The sequence below is a fragment of the Diceros bicornis genome, chromosome 22, assembly GCF_020826845.1.
Source record: "Diceros bicornis minor isolate mBicDic1 chromosome 22, mDicBic1.mat.cur, whole genome shotgun sequence".
NCBI lineage: Eukaryota > Metazoa > Chordata > Mammalia > Perissodactyla > Rhinocerotidae > Diceros > Diceros bicornis.
This window is the reverse complement of record NC_080761.1, coordinates 8,475,821-8,495,967: the sequence shown is the minus strand read 5'-3', so window position 1 is coordinate 8,495,967 and position 20,147 is coordinate 8,475,821. Positions and strand designations below refer to the sequence as shown.

Below are 20,147 nucleotides of genomic sequence, written 5' to 3'. Positions count from 1 at the left end.
ACAGGCGCCTCCGGCGGGCGATAGGCGGCGGAGCCCGGTGAGCAGCGCGGACAGTGTCCTCCGTCGTCTCGGCCCTCAGGGTCCCCCCTGTGGCTGCAGCGGCGGCTCCCCAGGTGGGACGCGCCGCGCCACCTGCCCGCGCCCCCTGCGCCCAGAGGCCGTGGCAGATTCTGCAGCATCATTCGGAGGCTCTGTCGCGAGGCCATCGCCGCCGGCAGCCTCCGCGTCCCCCTTTAAAGGGTCCTTCACCTGGCCTGTGCCATGGAATCCTGTCTCAGGGACCCTTGCCCTATCTCCCCTCCCTCGACCTTAGGCTTAGAGAAAGGGTGGGAACACTGGTGGCCCAGCGGTATCAGTGCCATCGAGGGGCAAGTTTATTTCTGGGGTCGGAGCTGGGCACTCATCCATACACAGTCTCCTGGCTGGGGTCGGGGGTGGGGGTAACGCAAGCGCGGAGGGAGAGTGCCCCAATTCGTGGTGTATGGGGTTCTGCACTCAGTCTTATGCGTGTCTGTTTGTCCTCAGCCCGGAGGTGAGTCCCGGATCCCAGTGCGCGTCTAGCAAGGAGCCTGCGCCCCAGAGAGTCCCGGGAGCGCCGCCGGCCGGTGCCCGGCGCGCCAGGCCATGCAGCGGCTGCCGCGGCGGAGCTCCGAGCGGCGGTAGCGCCCCCTGTGAGGCGGCCCGAGATGCCCCGGCCACTGTGAACGGTGCCACCCGCCAGCACACGCTCAGCTCCGGACACGCTCTGCTCTGCGCGCCCGCGACAAGTACCGAGTAGAGAGAGCGGCGAGCGCGGTAAAGGCCACCTAGCATTGGCAGGGGTGGCCAGCCGGTGCAGCGCAGGGTCACTACTCAGTCTGACTCGGGCTGGCACTGGCGGCTAGGGATGTCGTCCTGGACCAGATGGCATGGACCCGCCATGGCGCGGCTCTGGGGCTTCTGCTGGCTAGTCGTGGGCTTCTGGAGGGGCGCTCTGGCCTGTCCCACGTCCTGCAAATGCAGCGCCTCTCGGATCTGGTGCAGCGAACCTTCTCCTGGCATCATGGCATTTCCGAGGTTGGAGCCTAACGCTGCAGACCCTGAGAACATCACTGAAATGTGAGTTCCTGGTGTTCCTACTTCTCTCCTTGCCCGTAGGGCTGCGGCTGACCGGGCAGGTCCGTCCTGGGCGTGAATGTTGTCTCAAGTCTGGGGAAAGTCAGAGATGAGAGATGCGGAACTGGGCTATCTGTCAGTTACCTGTCTATTTCACAGGCTTGGGGCTGCTAACGCGGGGAGAAGTGTGACTGTTTAAAATAAGTTTTAAATATATATGTCAATAATATAAATATATATATTCCTTGTGGGAAAGGATTCCATATCCACTTTCTATTTCAAAGGCCTGCTGAATGTGCTTTAGGCTCATCCATATGCAATAACTTAGTTTTGGACATATTCATTTGGTAAGCTGCTGTGTGTGTGTGATGTTAAGAGAACTTCTTTGACTAGAAAGGATGTTAAAATAATTCACTTTCTGAAATCTGTTGAAGGAGGTTAGAGTCTCCCCCTTAAAGCTATCTCTCTCTTTCTCTGAGCTTTGCAGTTCACCGATTTCCCTTTTCATTTAATATATCAGATTCTGCATAGGAGATTGCATCCAGAGATGGCCTTGAAAATGATCTGTAAGAGGAGAAGTTCTGAGTGTTGAAATGCACTCGCTCAAAAGAGAAAATGTGATCTTGGAAGCCTAAAAGCCTGGTTTGATTTAATTTGGACTTGACTTCCCAGAGATATAATTTTGAGACCATTTGGATTATAAATCTTAATTGCCAATTGAATAATTTCCCAGGACTAGGTTCGATGATAAAGCAGTGTGTAATACTCTGATGAGTGCTGCCTTTAGCACGGGACCCCTATGCCCCTGGAAATGTGTGCGCCTGTTCTGGTCTGATAGAGAAGCAGTATTGTGTATTTCTGTCCTTCTATTCTGATGCCTTGTGACAAATACATTACCAAATAGAAATTCACCAGCCCTTTCTCCAAAATTCCCCGGCACCTCGACTAGAGATGTTTTATTTATTATTTCCTAGGGACTTTGTCCTTTTATCAACATGAGATTTTATTCATCTGTGTAGAGGATTGTAAGGCAAAGTTTCTCCCGGATTTCCTAACAGTGTTTGACGCTAAGGTAGGCAGCCCTGAAAGTAGGGCTTGGGCTGTGGCCTTCCGGTTGGCGAGTGCGCATGCTTCCCCCCCCTACAGAAAATGCACTCCCTGTTTCTGCCAACGTAGTTGACCGAGATAACCTGTTTTTTAATGTAAGTAAGAGACTTTCCTAGTCTCTGTTGTTTGTTCTGCTGGTGATGCTCATGTTATAAGGCTCGGGCAGAAGGAAATGACAACAGAACAGAGGGGAACCTGCAGGCCTAGCGGAGCTGAGATGTGCCGGGAGCAGCCAGCTGTCAGGCTGGATCCAGGATGCTCGGGTCTCAGTCTCTTGGCACGGACAGCAGCAGCCAGGGCCGGAGAGGAAGGGAGGGCAGGGCCCCAGCTGTGCTGGCCCTGGGCTGGGCTGGTCGAGACTCGGCAGGCTGGTCCGAGTGTCTGTGGCCTTTTGTCAGGATCTGTGTCTTTTTCATGAGATGAGGTGTCAGTAGTTGATGCAGGAAGCCATAGGGAATTCAAAGCCCTTCAAACTATTAAGCCCATGAGGAGTGCCTTTATACAGCGGGTTGTTGGTTTTTGTTCGTTTGTTTTTAAATTCTTTATTAGATGATAGATATATAATGAAGGAGGAAATGAGATAGGGCCAACCATTTTACTTCAACATTTTTTTCACTTTAATATTTTTAAGGCCATAATTGGAGAAAAAGAAAATAAAACTCTCCTTAAATTTAAAAAATATTATTTTAAACCTTAGTGGTCTTAGCTGCCTGATATATATGAAATCAATGGATTTGAGCAGGGCTTTCTTACATCCGTTCTCACAATCGCTGTTATCGTGTCTCGTATATCTGATGGCAGCTTCCTATTGCCAGGCTTTTTAAAATTGATTTTATTTTATATTTACCCAAGAATTTGTCACAGCTATTCATTCAAAAATGGCTCTACTAATTTCTATTTTTATTTTTTTTCCTTTTGATTTGAAAATCTACTGAGATGGAAAGATTTGAGAGGTGTGTAGGGGCAAGCGTTCGGGGTGGAGACTTAGGTTAGTCAGGCTGTAGCTGTGAGCTGTGAGAAGAAGTCTGCTCTCTGCTCTGTCCCTTGGCTTGGTGGGAGCCCAGCCAGTCTGTGCCCTGGTGTCTTTATCTATAAAATGTATTGAAATCCTTGTTTGGAAAGCACTTCATATAATTATTTTGAATTCTACTGTTTTGATATCAAAATGACATCAGTGGATGAGCCTGTTTCCCTCACATCCTTATATGACACCATCTGTGCTCTTTTTCTTACATATTAATATTTGCTTGAACAGCTTTTAAATTCTTGGCCAGTAGATACCAGCTACAGTTGGAACCACATTACACATTTTTTTTTTACTTTATTATTAGACCCAATGGAATTCCTAAAATAACCTGATTTAAAGTGTTCTGGTTTAATGATGTTTAGCTGAAGTTACCTCTTTCTATTTTTTTTTAAATAGGAATAATGTAAGTAAATAAACAGTGATTAGAACTTGCTGAAGCAACAGTTTACTGTATCATTTAAAAATAGTATATCTTTCAATATCTATATATTTGGGGAAAGTACAGCCACTGTGCCTTTTAGGATTCAGAGAGAGCCTGTGGTTGAACATTTTAAAACTATATGCATAGATTAATTAAGAAATAGAATTTTATTTTTTTCTACATGCTTATTTTAAGCCAAGCTGACGTCTTCCTTTCAGAGTCATTGTTTGAACCTGTTATTAAAAATCTTCCCATCCCAGTATGTAACTCCTACCTTTACCCACTAACATAATCATCTCTCTCTGCCTATAGATATACATCACCTCTCCCCAACGTCACACTGCTGATAAGTGCCAGCTTCTGTTATTTGGAGATAGTTTTACCAAAGCAGTGCTAAATTAAATTTAAAAGCAAAACCATTGTCACATATAAGTGGAATTCAAAACCATTGTCACATATAAGTGGAATTCAAGAGTAAAGCTTGTTGTTGGAATTATGTAACCAGCCATGTAAGTCTCAGTTGTAGCAAGTGCCAAAATGCATTGCAAAGACAAGTTCTGTCTAAACTAACTGGTGAAAGGCATAGTTAAAATAGGGCATGCATTTTTTTTTGTTGTGATCAAAAACACATAAAATTTACCATCTTAACCATTTTTAAGTGTACCATTCAGTAGTGTTAAGTATATTCACATGGTTGTGAAAGAGCAGGCATTTTTATATTGCCCCTATTTTATGAAGACCAGTGATGACCTTTTTTTATGAATTTATTGGTTGTTATTCTCTGATTTTGGGGGTAATGGTTGGAGAAAAGTCTAATATTTTTCTTCTTAGTACAACATAAATAGAATTTGCAGCTTCTGCTGCCAGAGGGAGGTTCTATGTGCAATTTATTGTTGGCTTGGTTAAGCAGATGTAATGTTGTGTTATTAATACATTGATTTTGGCCCTCTCACCTTAGTAAGCTTTTCCACTATCATTAATTGTACTAAAAAAAATTCTGGCATTTATAAGCATTCAGTGAAAGGCATCAGTTTTTATTACTCTGGTGTTTACTTCTCAGCCCCTCCACTGGGGGTTCTAGAACTTTGGATTATGCTTTGCATGCATTTAAGAACCACAGACTAAGTTTTGAGTGTGGTTACATAAGCCACACTGGACCTGTTAATAAATCAGGCGGTCCAATTTACATCATTCATTATTTAGGACAACTTGCAAGCTAGAGTTGCAAACATGCTGTCTTCAGAGTGAAGGTATTTACAGAATTCAGCTCAGCACACCCATTTGCAGTCTTCTTAGTTTCGTACCTTCAACCTCTGCAGTATGGAGGTTTTTACTACATCGGGTAAAACAATTGAAAAGCCTGTGACCCTTCTGACTGCACTTTCTTCCCCCTCCCCCTCTCCATCACCTCTCATTGACTACACAAGAAAATGTGTGTGATTTTTTTCCTACTCTGAAAAGTGATATTTCCTTATGGGAATTCAGAGCACTAGAGTTAAGAGAAGAGCCTGGGTTGTATGTTATTACAAGCCAGTAATGGGAAGTTGAGATAATGTGGTCACAGCTTCCCAGCGCTGAGTTTAGTTCTGTTTAGACTCTGTCACTGTTTCTATCCCATAAAACTCTGTTTGTGTCTGTTTCAATATTCTCTTGTAAAGACGTTTTCTAAGCTGAAAAGTTGGCTGAACAGTTGAGAGTCGAGGTCTCTTTCTCCCTAGGAACATTCTCTATGATCTCTTTGACTATATCTAGGTCGTAGGAGTATAAAACCTAGAGTTTTTGTTTAGCTGAGAAAGGGAAATTGAATTTCTTTTTTTTTTTCTTTTTTTGGTTTCTTTTCCTTTCTTTTCTTTGCCTTTGGTACTAAGCAAGTGCCTCCAGTTTTAACTCGTTGCTCATCTTGCCTGTTAGAGAAAGAAACATTACCATGAATACCATATACTGCCGTTATCCCTCAGACTAACTTTGCCATTTCTCTAGAGAGCTTCTTGTAGGTTCAAAAACTGCAGGGTAGAATGTGGCATTGAACCTGCTACCCCTCGGAGCAATGCCAATTTGGTTCCTCTTGATGTTTACAAATCAATTGGATGATTTTGGGGAGAGATTATTTAGACAGGGCAAACGTTTTACTTGTTTGATGTGTGTGAGAGAGAGAAAGGGAGAGAAAAAAACTGAACCTTGGATTGTTAATAGTTGATTGATTGTTTTCATAATCTACTTGGTTGAGCTATTTTAAAGCACAAATCTCACCCTCCCCCCCAGGTGACAGAGATCTGAGCCCTGCAGTGGCCTGATAATTTTAGCTCTATATTTGATTGCTGATCGAACTCCATTAAAAAAGGCAAAGATCCCACATAATCAGGGTGCCTTCTCACCACTTACTTTGCTCTCAGGGCTGTCCAAAGGACTAGGAAGTCGTAAATATTGATCTGGGAGAGGAAGGAATGAATGCTTGTAATTGTTCCAAACCCCGGGAAGAAAAGTAAGGCATGGATACTAAGTTTACACGTAAAAAAAAAAAGTATGTTATAGAAAGCTGGAGTCAGGAGATACCTGCTCTTGAAGCCGCCTCAGTGTCTCTGGACCTGAGCTTGTCAGATGTAAATGGGGGGCTTTGGATCCAATGCTCAGACAAGCTTATCCCAGCTCTGAAGTTCTACAAAGCTTCAGATATGGAGATATTACAGTTTATACAGCAGCTATAAAGTCAAGGGTGGTGCTGGCAGTGTGAGAATCTGAGGACCTTTGGTGTCACAGTGTCACATGTGCATGTTTTCAGTATCTGTTCTGACAATTCCCCAAACCATGTCTTTTTAAATGTGACCTGCTAATAAGGCTGATGGCATGTTAGTGCTTGACTGAAGAGCCCAAGGTCACAGGATCACTTTGAATCAGGACCATAGAAGGAGAAGGGGCGTTAGAAATGTTCTCCTCCAACCTCCTCTGCATAAACCAAGGGCAGTGAAGAGAGTCGCCTAAGGCCAGGACTCATTGAAGATGAGGAGGGGACTAGAAGCTCTTCCTCCTAGCATCCAAAGGAACCGCCTCTGCTTTAGGGTGCTGCCCCTCTGTTCTGTGTCCTTGGACTGAACCTGACTCCAGCCCACCATTTTAGAAGCATCAGAGATGTGAAGACAAGCTTAGTTTGGCTAAGTCTCTGCCAACCACTTTCTACTAGAGAAAGTAATTAAAAAGTACATGAGCTTCTGATCCCAAAGGAATGACCTTATCTTCCCATAGGAAGAAATGCATTTTTTGTTTAGTTTACTGTGATTTTTTTTTTTTTTTTTTTTTTTTAGTTTCAAGTCTTCCTCCTCTAAGCAATTCATGCACAAAAGTCAAGCTGCAGAGAAAAGCCTTCATGAGTTGGCAGCATGAGGGACGCTAACCTTGTGCTCGCTGAACCATCTTGGCAGGTTGGGGTTGGAGGGAGGGCAGAACAGACAGAGCAGAATGAAGGCTGCTACCCCTGGGGAGTCTTTGCCGCAGTCAAGGGTGATTATGTAAGTGGAGGAACCCACAGCTCTTTATACAAAGTTTGTCTTAGCTCCCTCATGAAAGAGCTGTGGTTAGAGAGTTCTTATTCTTCCCCACCTTCTTTTTTACCCCTGACTTCTCATTGCCCCAGGATTGATGGCTGAGCTCAGTGGCTGAGCCAGTAAACAAGCTTAAGGATTGTTGACTCACATCCAGAATTCATTCTGCTACCATTTTGTATATTATCCATGGTCTGCTCTGAGACATACCTCTGTTTCTCGCAGGGCTTCTCCCCAGGGACCTGAAAGACACTTTATCGACATGTGCTTATTTAGATTTAAAACCTCGCTCTGAAGTAGGTGGGAAGGTCTTAACAGCCTCAGAGGGACTGTCAGGTTAATTGGCTTGCCCAGGGCTCTCTGGACAAGCAGAGCATAATTCCAGAAAGAACCCTATCCAAAGTCTTGCTTATGGCTCTGTCTGCTTGGCCTCACTTGCCCAATTTGGGCTCAAGAGCCCAGAAAAGTTGAGAAGTGTAGAGATTCAAATAAATGTTCACAAGTCAAATAACATGGCGGTGGGAAGGAGGTGGACTGGGGCTTCATCTCATGTCTTTCCCCTTCCATCATCATCTCCTCCTTCACAATCTTTTATCCTTTTAGGAGATAAGTGATTTGTGTGCCCTTGGGAATATTGCATCTTCTAGTATAGAATAAAAATGTTAATAATCACACATCTTTTTAGGGTCCCCTTTTTATTGCAAATAAAGACCTATTGCTATTTAGCATCCCACCTTTCCTGTGATCTTCACGTCCCAACAACTGTCTGGACACACACACCAGAACTCTATTTGTGTGTGTACAATGTGCCTATGACTGTATAAATATATTTATAAAACTCCATTAGGTGTGGCATCCTTTCAGACTTAATTATCTTGAATGGTAAAATTTTCCTAATAATTTAGGATTTACTTTCTTAAACCACCCAGACTTTTTTTTATTGAGATATAATTGACATATACCACTATATTAGTTTCAAGTGTACAACATGATTTGATATTTGTATGTATTGTGAAATGATCACCACAATAAATCTAGTTAACATCTATCACCATATATAGTTTCAGATTTTTTTCTTGTGATGAGAACTTTTAAGATCTACTGTCTTAGCAACTTTCAAATATACAATCCATATTATTAACTATAGTCACCATGCTGTCCATTACATCCCCACTCAGACTTTTAATTTTGTTTTAATCATTCTGGATTTCCCTTGATAAGGACCTGACAAAGGTTCTTCTCTGAGTGAGCATTAGAAGATTGACTCAGTTAGTCAACCTGGCTGCTCAGAGACCCGTTGGGTCTGTCCTCTTTGTTCAGTTCTCAATATAAACGAAAATTATATTATCATAAGTGAGGCATTTTAGAACAATTCTACAGTAGTGTAATGTAAACCAAAAGATATTAGAATTTTGGTTTTCAACCTTTGAAATATAGTGCAATCTAAAAAGATAGGCTCTTGTAAACTTTAGTCTTTGTCACAAAAGTTGTCTCTACTTGGTGTGCCCTAGATTCCCATGCTGTGAGGTGGCAGAGGGGCCTGTGCCCAACTTCCCTGACTGTCACTCACTGTGGGGACAGCTCACTTCCCTTCTCTGGCCTTGGTTTACTCGTGTGTGCAGGGGTGGGGAGTGGTGGGTGAGAGAACTTGATGTGAAGGCCGCTAAGTTCTCTGGCAAGGTCTGATAAAAAAACAAGCACTTCTCTCCAAAAGACCCAACCAAACCCAAACCACAACACTCTTCTTAGTCTGCCCACAGCCTCACTTCAGGGCTCTGCTTCTGCCACCCCAAACTCAAAGAGTATCATGGAAGATTCTGCTCCTGGGATGCTTCCCTTGCATTCCTGCATTTGGCCTTTTCCCCTTGTCACTCTTCAGTCTCCTTCCTCTGTTTCTAGTGGTGTTTCTTATCCCCCTCTCCACTGCCCTCAACTCACACACACACACACACACACACACACACACACACACACACTCTCAAACAGGCATCTGTCTGGCTCCAAAGCCCCTTTAACAGATTGTAAAGAAATCTTGGGTTGTAGGACCTATGGGTCGACCACCTTCATTCCCACTGAACCTAGCTTGATAAGGTTAATACCATCAGAGAGGCAACAATGTATAGGAACCTGGTGTAACTGAAAGGAGCTCTGGGTGGGGAGATGGGAGGTGGGGTTCATATCCACACTCTCACAGTATCAGAACCTGGGATCCTGGGGGAGCTGTTTAATCTCACCAGCCAGAGTTTCCTCCTTGAAGGAAGAGATTGGGACTTGGATGGATGCTAACCCCTGAAAGGCTCCATGGTTCTGAATCAGTCAGCCGTGGGCGCTAGTGTTTCCTTTTCTGTTCTGGAATTCACCTTTGCCTCCTCCCCTGGGGCCGACATAGAGCTTGCAGCAGTTCCCTTGGTAGCTTAAGCAGCAGCAGTTCTATCTGTGAGTTTTCTCTAAATCCAACTCCACAGTTGAGGTCCGATGGCTTTGCAGGTTGCCTTGCCCCTTGCCATCTTGGGTTGGCAGTGCTCCCATGGTTTCCCACTAATTGAAGCAAACTTTAACTTTTTTCCTGAGATAGTATTCTTAATATGTCCTGTGTACCTGCAGTCTCAGTAATTGTATCCGCTAATCCACAGGGTCGTGTCTGATCAGAACACCTGTCATGGTGTGTGTGTTCTGACATTTTCAGCCCACTCTTGGTCCATTTCTGTGGATGGTGCTCTGGAGGGATTTCTAACTGGCTTGCCTCTTTGGCCAGTCTCCACCTTCTGAGAACCCCAAAACAAGAGCTTGCACCAAAATCAGATCTCATCTTTCTGCCCCCATCGAGTTTTCCTTTCATCCTGGCTGGAATAGTTTACCGCGTGTTTCCCAATTGTCATGTGGGCTGCCTGCCATCTAATTCAAACTTCATGCAACCATTAGTTCAGTTCAACTAGTGTTTATTGAGGACACTGGGATGCCACAGACAAATAAGTTACTGTACTGAGGCAAGGAGCTCCTGAGTAGCTAATATCTAATGGGAGAGACAGATGCATAAACATCTAATTTTTATAATGTGATAAGGACAGTCAGTGCACCTGAGGCTAAAACCCACATTTATATGGTGATTGTTTCAGCCTCAGCCAGCCATGGGGCCATTTATAGAGTGCTTCCTCCCAATTGTGCATAGTTTTCACCATTTAATAGTGAAAGGCGTAGATGTGTAGACTGGATGTGAACAATCCCCAGTCCCTACTTCCTGTGATAGCAATCACCCAGCTGAGTTTTGTTATTTCCTCTCTCTCAAAAATTTGTGATGTTCTGTGGCCTCATCTACTCCTATTCCATGTGAGCAAGCTGCCTGCCCCTGAAACCAGCCTTTCCCTTCCATCAGGATGGAAGGGCTGGAGTGCCTTTTTTTTTTTTTTTTTGTGAGGAGATCAGCCCTATGCTAACATCCGCCAATCCTCCTCTTTTTTTGCTGAGGAAGACGGCCCTGGGCTAACATCTGTGCCCATCTTCCTCCACTTTATATGGGACGCCGCCACAGCATGGCTTGCCAAGCAGTGCGTCGGTGCGCGCCTGGGATCCGAACCAGCGAACCCCGGGCCGCCGCAGCGGAGCGCGCGCACTTAACCGCTTGCGCCACCGGGCCAGCCCCCTGGAGTGCCTTTTGGCTGAAGCTAATCACTCCACGTCTGTACAGATCCCATCCTCTTAAACTTGTCTCTGTCAGTGACTTTCCCTCTCTCACCTGTATTTCAGTCTCTTTCTCTTGTAAATATTGGAGTTTAAGCAGAACCAGGTCTCTCCCATCCTCGAACAGTTTTCCTTTAGCACCGTTGCCTCCCTCTCCTTCCATCATCTGTAGTCTCTGCCCTTTCCCCTCTCCCTTCAAAGCTTGACCTGAGAAGACTGGTCTGTATTCATGATGTCTGTTTCCTCACCTTCTAATCTAGCCTCAGTCCTCTGCATCCTTGAACTCACTCTCCTCCACTGTCTCCAAAGACCTTCCCGGGGCTAAATCCAAGGCATAGTTCTCTGTCCTTCTCTTACTTACTTTGTAACAGAACTTGGCCTCATTTCTCACGCCCTTCCTCCTGAAGCATCCTTTTCCTTTGGCCTCGGTGTCACTGCACTCTCCTTGCTTTCTCCCAGTCCCTCTCGCTGCTGCTGCTTAGGCTGACTTGTTGGCACCCTTTCCTGTGCCCCCAAAAGTTGATGTCTCTTGGGCTTCTGTCCTAGGGCTGCTTCTCTTTCTGGGCTATCCCTGGGTGACGTCACCCTTGTCCGTGACTTGTGTTGCCTTCTGCATGCTGATGATGTCCTAATCTATGTTCCCATCAACTATCAGTGATGACCTTTGGGCTCATGTGCCCAGCTGCCTATGACCATTCCTCTTGGATATGTCATAGTGTGTCACACTCGACATTTCTAAATTAAATTCATCATCCTCACTCCAAATCCATCTCCTGTGTTTCCTGTCTTAATGGATGGCACACCGTCCACTTGGCAATATATGCCAGGAACCTTGCCTCCTCCCCCTCTTTAACCCCTATGTTCATTCAATTACCAAATCTTGCTGATTCATTTTCATAAATTTCCAAATTTCTTAAATTTGTTCAATTTTTTAAATCTCTACTGCCTTCTTTTCTTTCTTTCTCTCGTTCTCTCTCTCTCTCAACAAATATCCATTGGGCTGTGCTCTGTGTCATGATAAGTACTTGGGATGTGGTGGTGAGAAAGACTGATCTGATCTCTGCTCACCAAGCTTGCAGTCTGGGAGGGGAAACGAATGTCAAACAAGTACTTACAAAAACAAAAGAATTAATTCCTTCTGCCATAATTTTTGCCTAAAATACTGTAGCTGCTTCCTCCTTGGCATCCTCGCCTCCAGCCTTGCCCTCTCTCTACCCATATGCCACTGTGCTGGAGTGGTCTTTCTAAAATGCTGATCTTATGTCACTGCTTCTGATTGCCCTGTGGCTCCCTTTGTCTCTTAAAATAAAGTCCAAAGTTTTGTTCCTTTTTTTAGTTTTAAAAAAACAAAACCAGATTGTCACTATATTGCTGTATAGCGAGGCATATAACTATCACACAGAACCGCAAATACACAGATCAGCATAACAGTTGCTTTCTACACCATCAGATCTATAAAGGAGAACAAATTATAACTGGAAGCTTGCTTGGTGATCTTGGAATTGGAGCAAGGGCACTTAATTCTTCATTTAAAATGTTAAATGGCATTAAGCTAAGCTTGCCCGAGGCATCCATCTCCATAATGGGAGAGCCTTCACAAAGGGAGTGCAGAACTTGAAGTACTTTGGCCCAGACGTGTGTCCCCTGGATGGACACTCCTTTTTCTCTCTTTCATTCACTGCCCGGCACCAATTCTGATTGACACATTCTTTCTTTGGAAAGGTTAGTGCCTTTAGCCAAGCTTTGCTCAAGCCTGGGATCCTTTCAGACTCCTTAAAGTGATTTTGCACATCTTTTCTTTGAAGTGCATTAATTTTATCGTATGGAATTTTATTAGAAATTAACTTTTTAAAAAAGTAATATTTGAATGTGGTGAGAAATGCAAACAGCACAAAGGAGTGTATCATGAAATGTTAGTCTCCCTCCATCACGGATTGCAACCCTCCAACTCCTCAGCCCCCCTCTCCAGTAGCAACTTTGATTTTAGTTGCGTGTATCTGCCTCCAGAAACGGTTGCTTCACACACATGAATACATATGTATGTCTTTTTCTTTTGTATGAAAATGAGGACATGCTATACCACTGTTCTGTATCTTGGTGTTTTTTTACTTAATGATGTATCTTAAAAATGTTTTTATATCAGCATAGGTACACCAACCTTATTTTTTTCACAGCCACACAGTAATCCATTGAATGAATAGACTGTATTCTACTGGCCTCCTTTTGAACAACCTTGTGTGCAAGTTCTTACACACATGCATGATTTTATCTATAAGAAAAGTTTCTAGAATTTGAATTGCAGAGACATTTGCAAGACATTCGTGACTTTGATAGATATTGCCAAGTTGTCTTGCAAAGAGATCGCCTCATTTTATTCTCCCACCCAAACTGGAAGCGTCTGTTTTTCTACAGCTAAGCCAATACTATTTGTTATCAAACCTTTTGACCCTTGTCAGTCAGACTCCTGGGAAATGGTCTTCACCGTTGTTTTATTTTGCATTTCTGTAATTATGATCCAGGTTGAAAGTCTTTTTATATGTACGTAAGTCATCTGTATTTCTTTTTCAGTGAACTACGTTGTCATATCCTTTAGCTATTTTTTTCTATTGCGTTGGTGGCCTTTTCAAAAAATTGATTCATAAAATCTATTTAACAAAAAGAAAATTTATACTTTGCCTAATGTTTTGCTTGTCCTCTGATGTTGATTATGATATTTCTTCTTCTTCTCCTTTTTGTGGTAACACAGAACAAAATTATTTTTGTAGTAAAATTTATTATTTCCTTTATGGCTTCTATGTTGTAAATATAGCTAAGAGGAGTGTAAATTAAGTCTCCTATATTTTCTTCCACTACTTTTACTACTTCATACTTTTGTATTTAAAGCTTCACCTCATCTGAGTTTTTAAAATATAAGGAGTGAAGTAGCAAAAAAAAATTGTTTTATTATCTTTTCAAGACAGCCAATCAGCTAATCAAATCTCTTGACACAGTTGATTATATGTCTACCTTTTCCTCGCTAATTTAAAATAACAATTTGGTTATAGACAAAGATCACCTTTGTATTTGGTCCTATTTTGGGATCTACCCTGTTCTGTTAATCAGTCTGTCTATTTACATGCCAGCGCTAAACTTTTTATCTCCTAAAACTTCATGTCGTTATTTTTTTCTACTTGATGTATTGGTCTCAATCACTCATCTCTTCTTTCAGAATTTTCAGGGTTATTCTCGCATGATAATTTTTCCATATGAATTCTAGGAATTGCTTGCCTAGCTCCACATTATATTGGTGTTTTAAATTAAGATAGCATTACATTTATATATTTAAACGAGTCTTAAAGCCCTGCATCCTCCGGTTCAAAGCTCTAGCCCCGTTTCTTGCCTCTCCTTTTCTTCGATGAGATGATACATCCACTCTGAGCTTTCACTTCCCCTGCTGAGCTGTCCTCTCACTTACCTCCCAGGCTACACACTGGCCGTCCTACCACTGGGCTGTGTGTCTCCACCAGGCTCTCTCATAGCCTCCCATGTTTCTCAATCCTAGCGTGGGTCACTTAGCATCGTAAATGCATGCCTGGCTACCTGTCTGTACACGCCATTAGAATACCGTCGGCATGAAGGCAGGGACCATGCGGATCTTGTTAACTGCTCTTCCCCAGCACCCAGAACAATGTCCCAGATCTCCACATTATACACATACGTGTGGACACACACGTGCACTCCCATACTGGTCTATCATCTAGAATTCCAAATAAGAGTATTGTTCTTTGGGCCATCAATATGTAAATTTCTAGATATGACTGTTCTAAAGCCATCAGGTTAAGATGTTTGTTTAAATAAATAACCTTTGTGGAATTAAATAGCACAACGTTGGTTCATGCACAGTAAGAAATTGATTCATTGTAGGGATATAGCGTAGCTGGAAAGGAAGAAAGGCAAAGCTTTGATGAGGCAGGCTGATTACATACCCAACAGGAAGAAGGGATAGGGCAGAGAGGGGAGGATGAGGGCAAGCAGATGAAGAGAGATGCACAACAGGCCAGCTCAACAACAGAGGTAAATCCAGGAAAAAGAATCGTTCCAGGGACGTCTGATCTCCAGCAAACAGATAGGTCTAATGAGAAAGGTTTGTGCCTTTTCTGTTGTGTAAGAGCTAATAATGCTGTCCCCGTGGATCAATGCAGTTTTCCCTGCGACTGCATTTGTGGTGCTTCACTTAAACGCAGTTCTGGGGTTCTGGTGTGTGGTTTCAGATGTGATTTATGCTTCTTGTAGTAGGGTTGGTAGACTGTTCATTTTCCTTAAAGAACCACAGACATCAGGAGTATAAAAAGATGGTGTGTCAGGTCCAGTTGGATGTGCCATCTGATGCACAGACTTTGTGCCTTTGCAATCAAGGTGTGTTGGGCTGATCCTGTGAATGTTTGGTGGGGCTTCTTTTATATTTATAATAATTAACGGTATCCAGCTCAGTAGAAATTTTGATAGTTTGAAAAATTGATCATAAAACAACTGATAGACATATGAGATTGGAAAGCTTTTAAAAATAGAGTGGGGAAGTGTATAGGTGAACAGATTGTGTTGAATAATCCAAAAAGATATTTCTCCCTTGAGATAAATAACATCCATTTATTTACGTTTACACTATGCAGTATGTTCATAATGTACATACAAATGAATATAGTTTAGACTCTTAGTGTATTTTGAAAGTTAATTTTTAAAAAGTAATGGGCATTATAGGGGCTGGCCCAGTTGCGCAAGCGGTTAAGTGCGCGCCCTCTGCTGTGGCGGCCTGGGGTTCGCCAGTTGGGATCCTGGGCGTGCACCCATGCACCACTTGTTAAGCCATGCTGTGGCGGCGTCCCATATAAAGTAGAGGAGGATGGGCACGGATGTTAGCCCAGGGCCAGTGTTCCTCAGCAAAAAAGAGGAGGATTGGCATCGGATGTTAGCTCAGGGCTCGTCTCCCTTACAAAAAAAAAAAAAAGAATGGGCGTTATGGAACCAACATACAACGTTTAACTCTGATGAGAAGAGTCTTATTTTGTCTTGAGTCACTGGCTCTCATGGTAAGCCTGGGTGACCATCTGGGGTTTAACTTCCTAGCCATCTCATTTATTCTTTCAGGGAATTGCCCTCTCACCAGTAAGAAGTGTCTTCTGGAACTTAACTGCCTGGTCCCTTGAGGGAGCCATTGAGCCTTTGGTCCCCCGCACCCCAGCCTAGCCTAGAATCCACTCTGTCATCACTCTCCTTTCATTGTATTTTATATCTATGCAGGAACAGTTCAGAGAGCAATAGATATTCTATTGACAAAGTTATCTTTTCCCATGGATAGCTGAAATGGAGGATAGGAATTGACTGTTTATACATGTATATGTTGATTGATTGATCACTTCTTTCATTCATTTAGTCAATTAGTCCATCAATAAATTTGTTTTGAACATGTCTTCCTACCTTGCACTTTTCTGGATCCTGGGTTACAAGACTTAGGCCAACTCCTACCACTTGTATGGCCTTTTTTTTTTTTCTGCTGAGGAAGATTCACCCTGAGCTAACATCTGTGCCAGTCTTCCTCTATTTTGTATGTGGGTCGCCGCCACAGCATGGCCACCAACGAGTGGTGTAGGTCTGCACCTAGGAACTGAACCTGGGGCTGCCAAAGAGGAGCGTGCCAAACTTAACCATTAGGCCTTAGGGCCGGCCCCTATATGACCTTTTGAAGGTCATCAGTGGAGTTCCCCAGTCAGATCACTCCCACTCTTCTCTCTCAAAGCTGTGTAGACATTCCAGCCTACACATCCGAACTCCATCAACAGCAACACAGACAGCAGCCTTGGACCTCTCCCTCCCCCACACCATTGTCCCTAGGGGCATGCACATCTATAGCATGGCACAGCCTCAGGAGGACAGACTCATAGAAAAGGCCTGCACAGGCCCTGGGAGTGGGCTCAGGGCCTTTGGGTAGGGAATTCTGGGATCCTACTAGGTCAAGAAGGAAGGTGTGATTTCCAGGTAGGAGCAGCCTGTTGGCCCAGTAGACTCCTTGCCTCATACGGAGGAACTTGGCTGGAAAAGTACCAGAGTGAGGGCCTCTAACATGCCTGGGCCCACTGCCCAGAGCTAAGGGCCCTAGGGACAAGGCTGTTTGGGCCTCTGCCTTGTGGATCTGGCCTCTGCATCATCATAGTTTTGAGCTATGATGATGTTCTGGAACAGAGGAAGTGCAGGGCTTATGCCCTGGGAGCATGCAGTGGGGTGGCCAGGCTACCAGACTCTCCTCCCATTGCAGTGCCCCCCTCTCTTCAGGGAAATTCTCAAGCATGGGGGTCCGTGTTTACCAGAAGGACAGCATGTGCAGGATTCCTCCCCTGATTTGTATTACAACAAATTTTGTGATTTCACAGACACAGATGGATCAGCAAAGCACAGATCTGCCCCCAGCAGTTAGTGGGGATTGTTAAACATTAGCAGCTATGAGTTTCCACCTTTCTCTCTTCCCCATACAGATTTTACTATTACTCCTGAAAGGTTTATATCTGAATATAATATTTTAAGAAACAGCTCATTATGGATGAATAGTTTTTTTTTAACTGGCACCCCAGCAGGATCCTGGGATTGTGAAAACTGTGCCTAAAAGTTTCCTTTCCTCATTATTTTTTTTTTCTGAATTGAAAAATCACTGAATACGTCAATTTCTGTGCATAGGTGGATCAACGAATTAATTTGTCATTTTCTTTGGGAGTTTGTGTGGGGGAGTGATACAGGTCGTGAGGCAGGATACTGGGTGGGTTAACAGCCCCCCTATGAAGCTGTCTGTCTCTGCTACTTTGGACTAGTTATTAAAGTTCTCTCTGTGTCTCAGTTCCCCCGGCTATGAAAAAAGGACCGTAATAAAACCTTTCTGTTTGGGTTTCTGCGAGGTTAAAATGAGCTGATGCATGTAAAATATTCACACCAGTGCGCAACACAAAATGAGAACTCGGCTGTTAGTTTTTATTTTGTGTGACTATCCTCAACTATATTTTGAAGGAAAGTAGACTTTGTAGAGCGGCGTGAGGACAAGAAAGCAAAAGAATCTGCCTTGAGTATGGCACTGGACAGGCGCTGGGGTTGAGGACAGATGTAAAAGGGCGTTGGTTCTCTTCATTACTCTCATGTTGTGGGACCTGGCGTGCTCAGCTGATTGGGATGTTGACCATTTGTGTGCTAAGCAGTCGTGGGTCAGATTTAGCCACAGTTATTCAGGTCACGGTCTTTGTTCTGCAACTTTATTTTGCTTGATAGTCCTGTTCCATTTTATTTATTAGGTTGTTTACAACAGTTCCCCTGACTGGAGTTTATCAGTCACTTTGTACTCCATTTTCTCTTTTAACTGTCTTTCTTACTCATTAATTGCAAGGGCTTTACAAAATATGTCTTTTTTTTCTTTGTTTTTAAATTCTGGTAAAATATACATAGCATGCAATTTACCATCTTAACCATTTTTAAATGTGCAGTTCAGTGTTATCAAGTATGTTCACATCGTTGTGCAGTCATCACCACCATCCATCTCCAGAACTCTTTTCATCTTGCAAAACTGAAACTCTGTACCCATTAAACGACGACTGCCCATTCCTCTCCCCGTAGCTCCTGGCAACTACCATTCTACTTTCAGTCTCTGTGAATTTGACTACTCTAGTATCTCAAAATTTGCATCCTTTTGAACAGTGATGTATTACTTGGATTAAAAGTTTTTATAAGAGATTTGTTTAGGATTTTTAGATGCACTCACACTTTCTTTCTGCAAAATATCTTCTCTTTATGGTGGCCTTACACGACCACTTATGACTGGGATCCCTTTCCACCAGCATCTTTGTAGTTTAACTGCAAAGAAAGTGATCGCTAGCCTTCTGTAAAAGTTACTGAAGGTTACCATATGAAGGGAAACAAGTGAAGATAAAATGAAGTGTTCCTCACGTTCTCTCACTCTCCTTACTCCCACAGCCCACAAATGTTGGCTGCAAAATTGTGCCAAAATCTTCACAGAGATCCTAAAATCTTACCACTCGAATCATTCTCTTTTCTTGCCATTTTACCTGATGCTCATTTTTCTCTGCACCATGCGTGATCTGTCCTGAATTGGAGCAGAAATATTATTTCCAAAAATTCTCTTTGTATGGAATGATTTGGCCTGACTGGGGGCCAAAGGCTTACAAAACCATGTTCTCCTGTGATAAGTGTTGACTTGAACGCTTCTTAGACTTCTTAAGGCAGGGGCTAATCATGGGAAGTTCTTCTCCCCTGGTCCTCAGTGAAACATTGATCTGTCTGAAATAACAGGGAAAGAGAAAAAGACATATTTTAAAAGAGATAATTTTGTGTTGGGTTGGAGTTGCAAGAAGATTTTGCTTTTTTATGAACAATCACTCTGAAACACAAAAAATAATGGATGCAATGATTTACTAACTCATTTCTTGAAAACAACTAAAAGATAATTTTATAGTATCAGCGTGTGGGTCATAATGACCACTTAATTTGTATCGAATGACTATTAGAAATGTTACAAGTAATCAATTTATCATCAATCTTTGAATAACTGATAATTATTTTACGCAATAAGGTTAATAAGGTAAAAATGAGAGGGAGGGAATGAGGAATAAAAAAAGAGACTAGAACTCTCTAGAACTGACTCTAACAGTTGACATAGTTGCTGTAATTGAGCGCAACATTTGTCCTCAGTGAAAAGAGAAACTCATTATTAGGAAGGAGAATGCCTACTAATTCCACAGGAACATAGCTTTGTCTGGCACTGTGTTCTGACAGGAATTTCTATTGCAGGGACAATGAGTGATGTAATTCACAGCTTTTATGAAAAATGCAGAAGTAGATTTCATTTTCTTCTTACTGAGAGAGCCAGCGGAAGTTGGGGGAAGCGACACGGCATGAATTCTGCAAGGAGGCTAAAGTGGTCCAAGAATTTAATTCCCCTGTGCTGTAATTATAAAACACAACTCAGGATCTTTGTCTCCCATCCCCACATATCCTTTGCTGAACCAGGCTTTGCTAGAAGCTGGACTAGATGATTTGAGGTTGTCCTCTCTGACTAGGGCCTGGAAAATTTTAATCTCTGTTGCTGGTTAAGGCCAGATCCGTCCTCCTTGGAAACCAGACAGGCAGATGGTGAGGCTGACATCGTTTTACAAAGACCAAACACCCTGGCCCACGTGCTCATCCAGGTGGAAGCCACCCTGACTGCGGACTCGATGAGCTGCGGAGGCACCAGCGGGCAGGTCCAGGCTTGCTG

General features: G+C 43.2%; 1 protein-coding gene across 4 annotated transcripts in view; it reads left to right on the top strand.

Annotated features, from left to right (window-relative positions):
* Nucleotides 1-673: 673 nt before the first annotated feature.
* NTRK2 (neurotrophic receptor tyrosine kinase 2) overlaps nucleotides 674-20,147 on the top strand; it is a 350,327-nt gene continuing 330,853 nt past the window's right edge. For all 4 annotated transcript variants that reach the window (XM_058565525.1, XM_058565524.1, XM_058565523.1 and 1 more), the window contains exon 1: nucleotides 674-1,098. In XM_058565525.1, coding sequence (XP_058421508.1) covers nucleotides 887-1,098 — 212 coding nt within the window. In that variant the 5' untranslated portion in view covers nucleotides 674-886. The remainder of the gene's footprint in view (nucleotides 1,099-20,147) is intronic.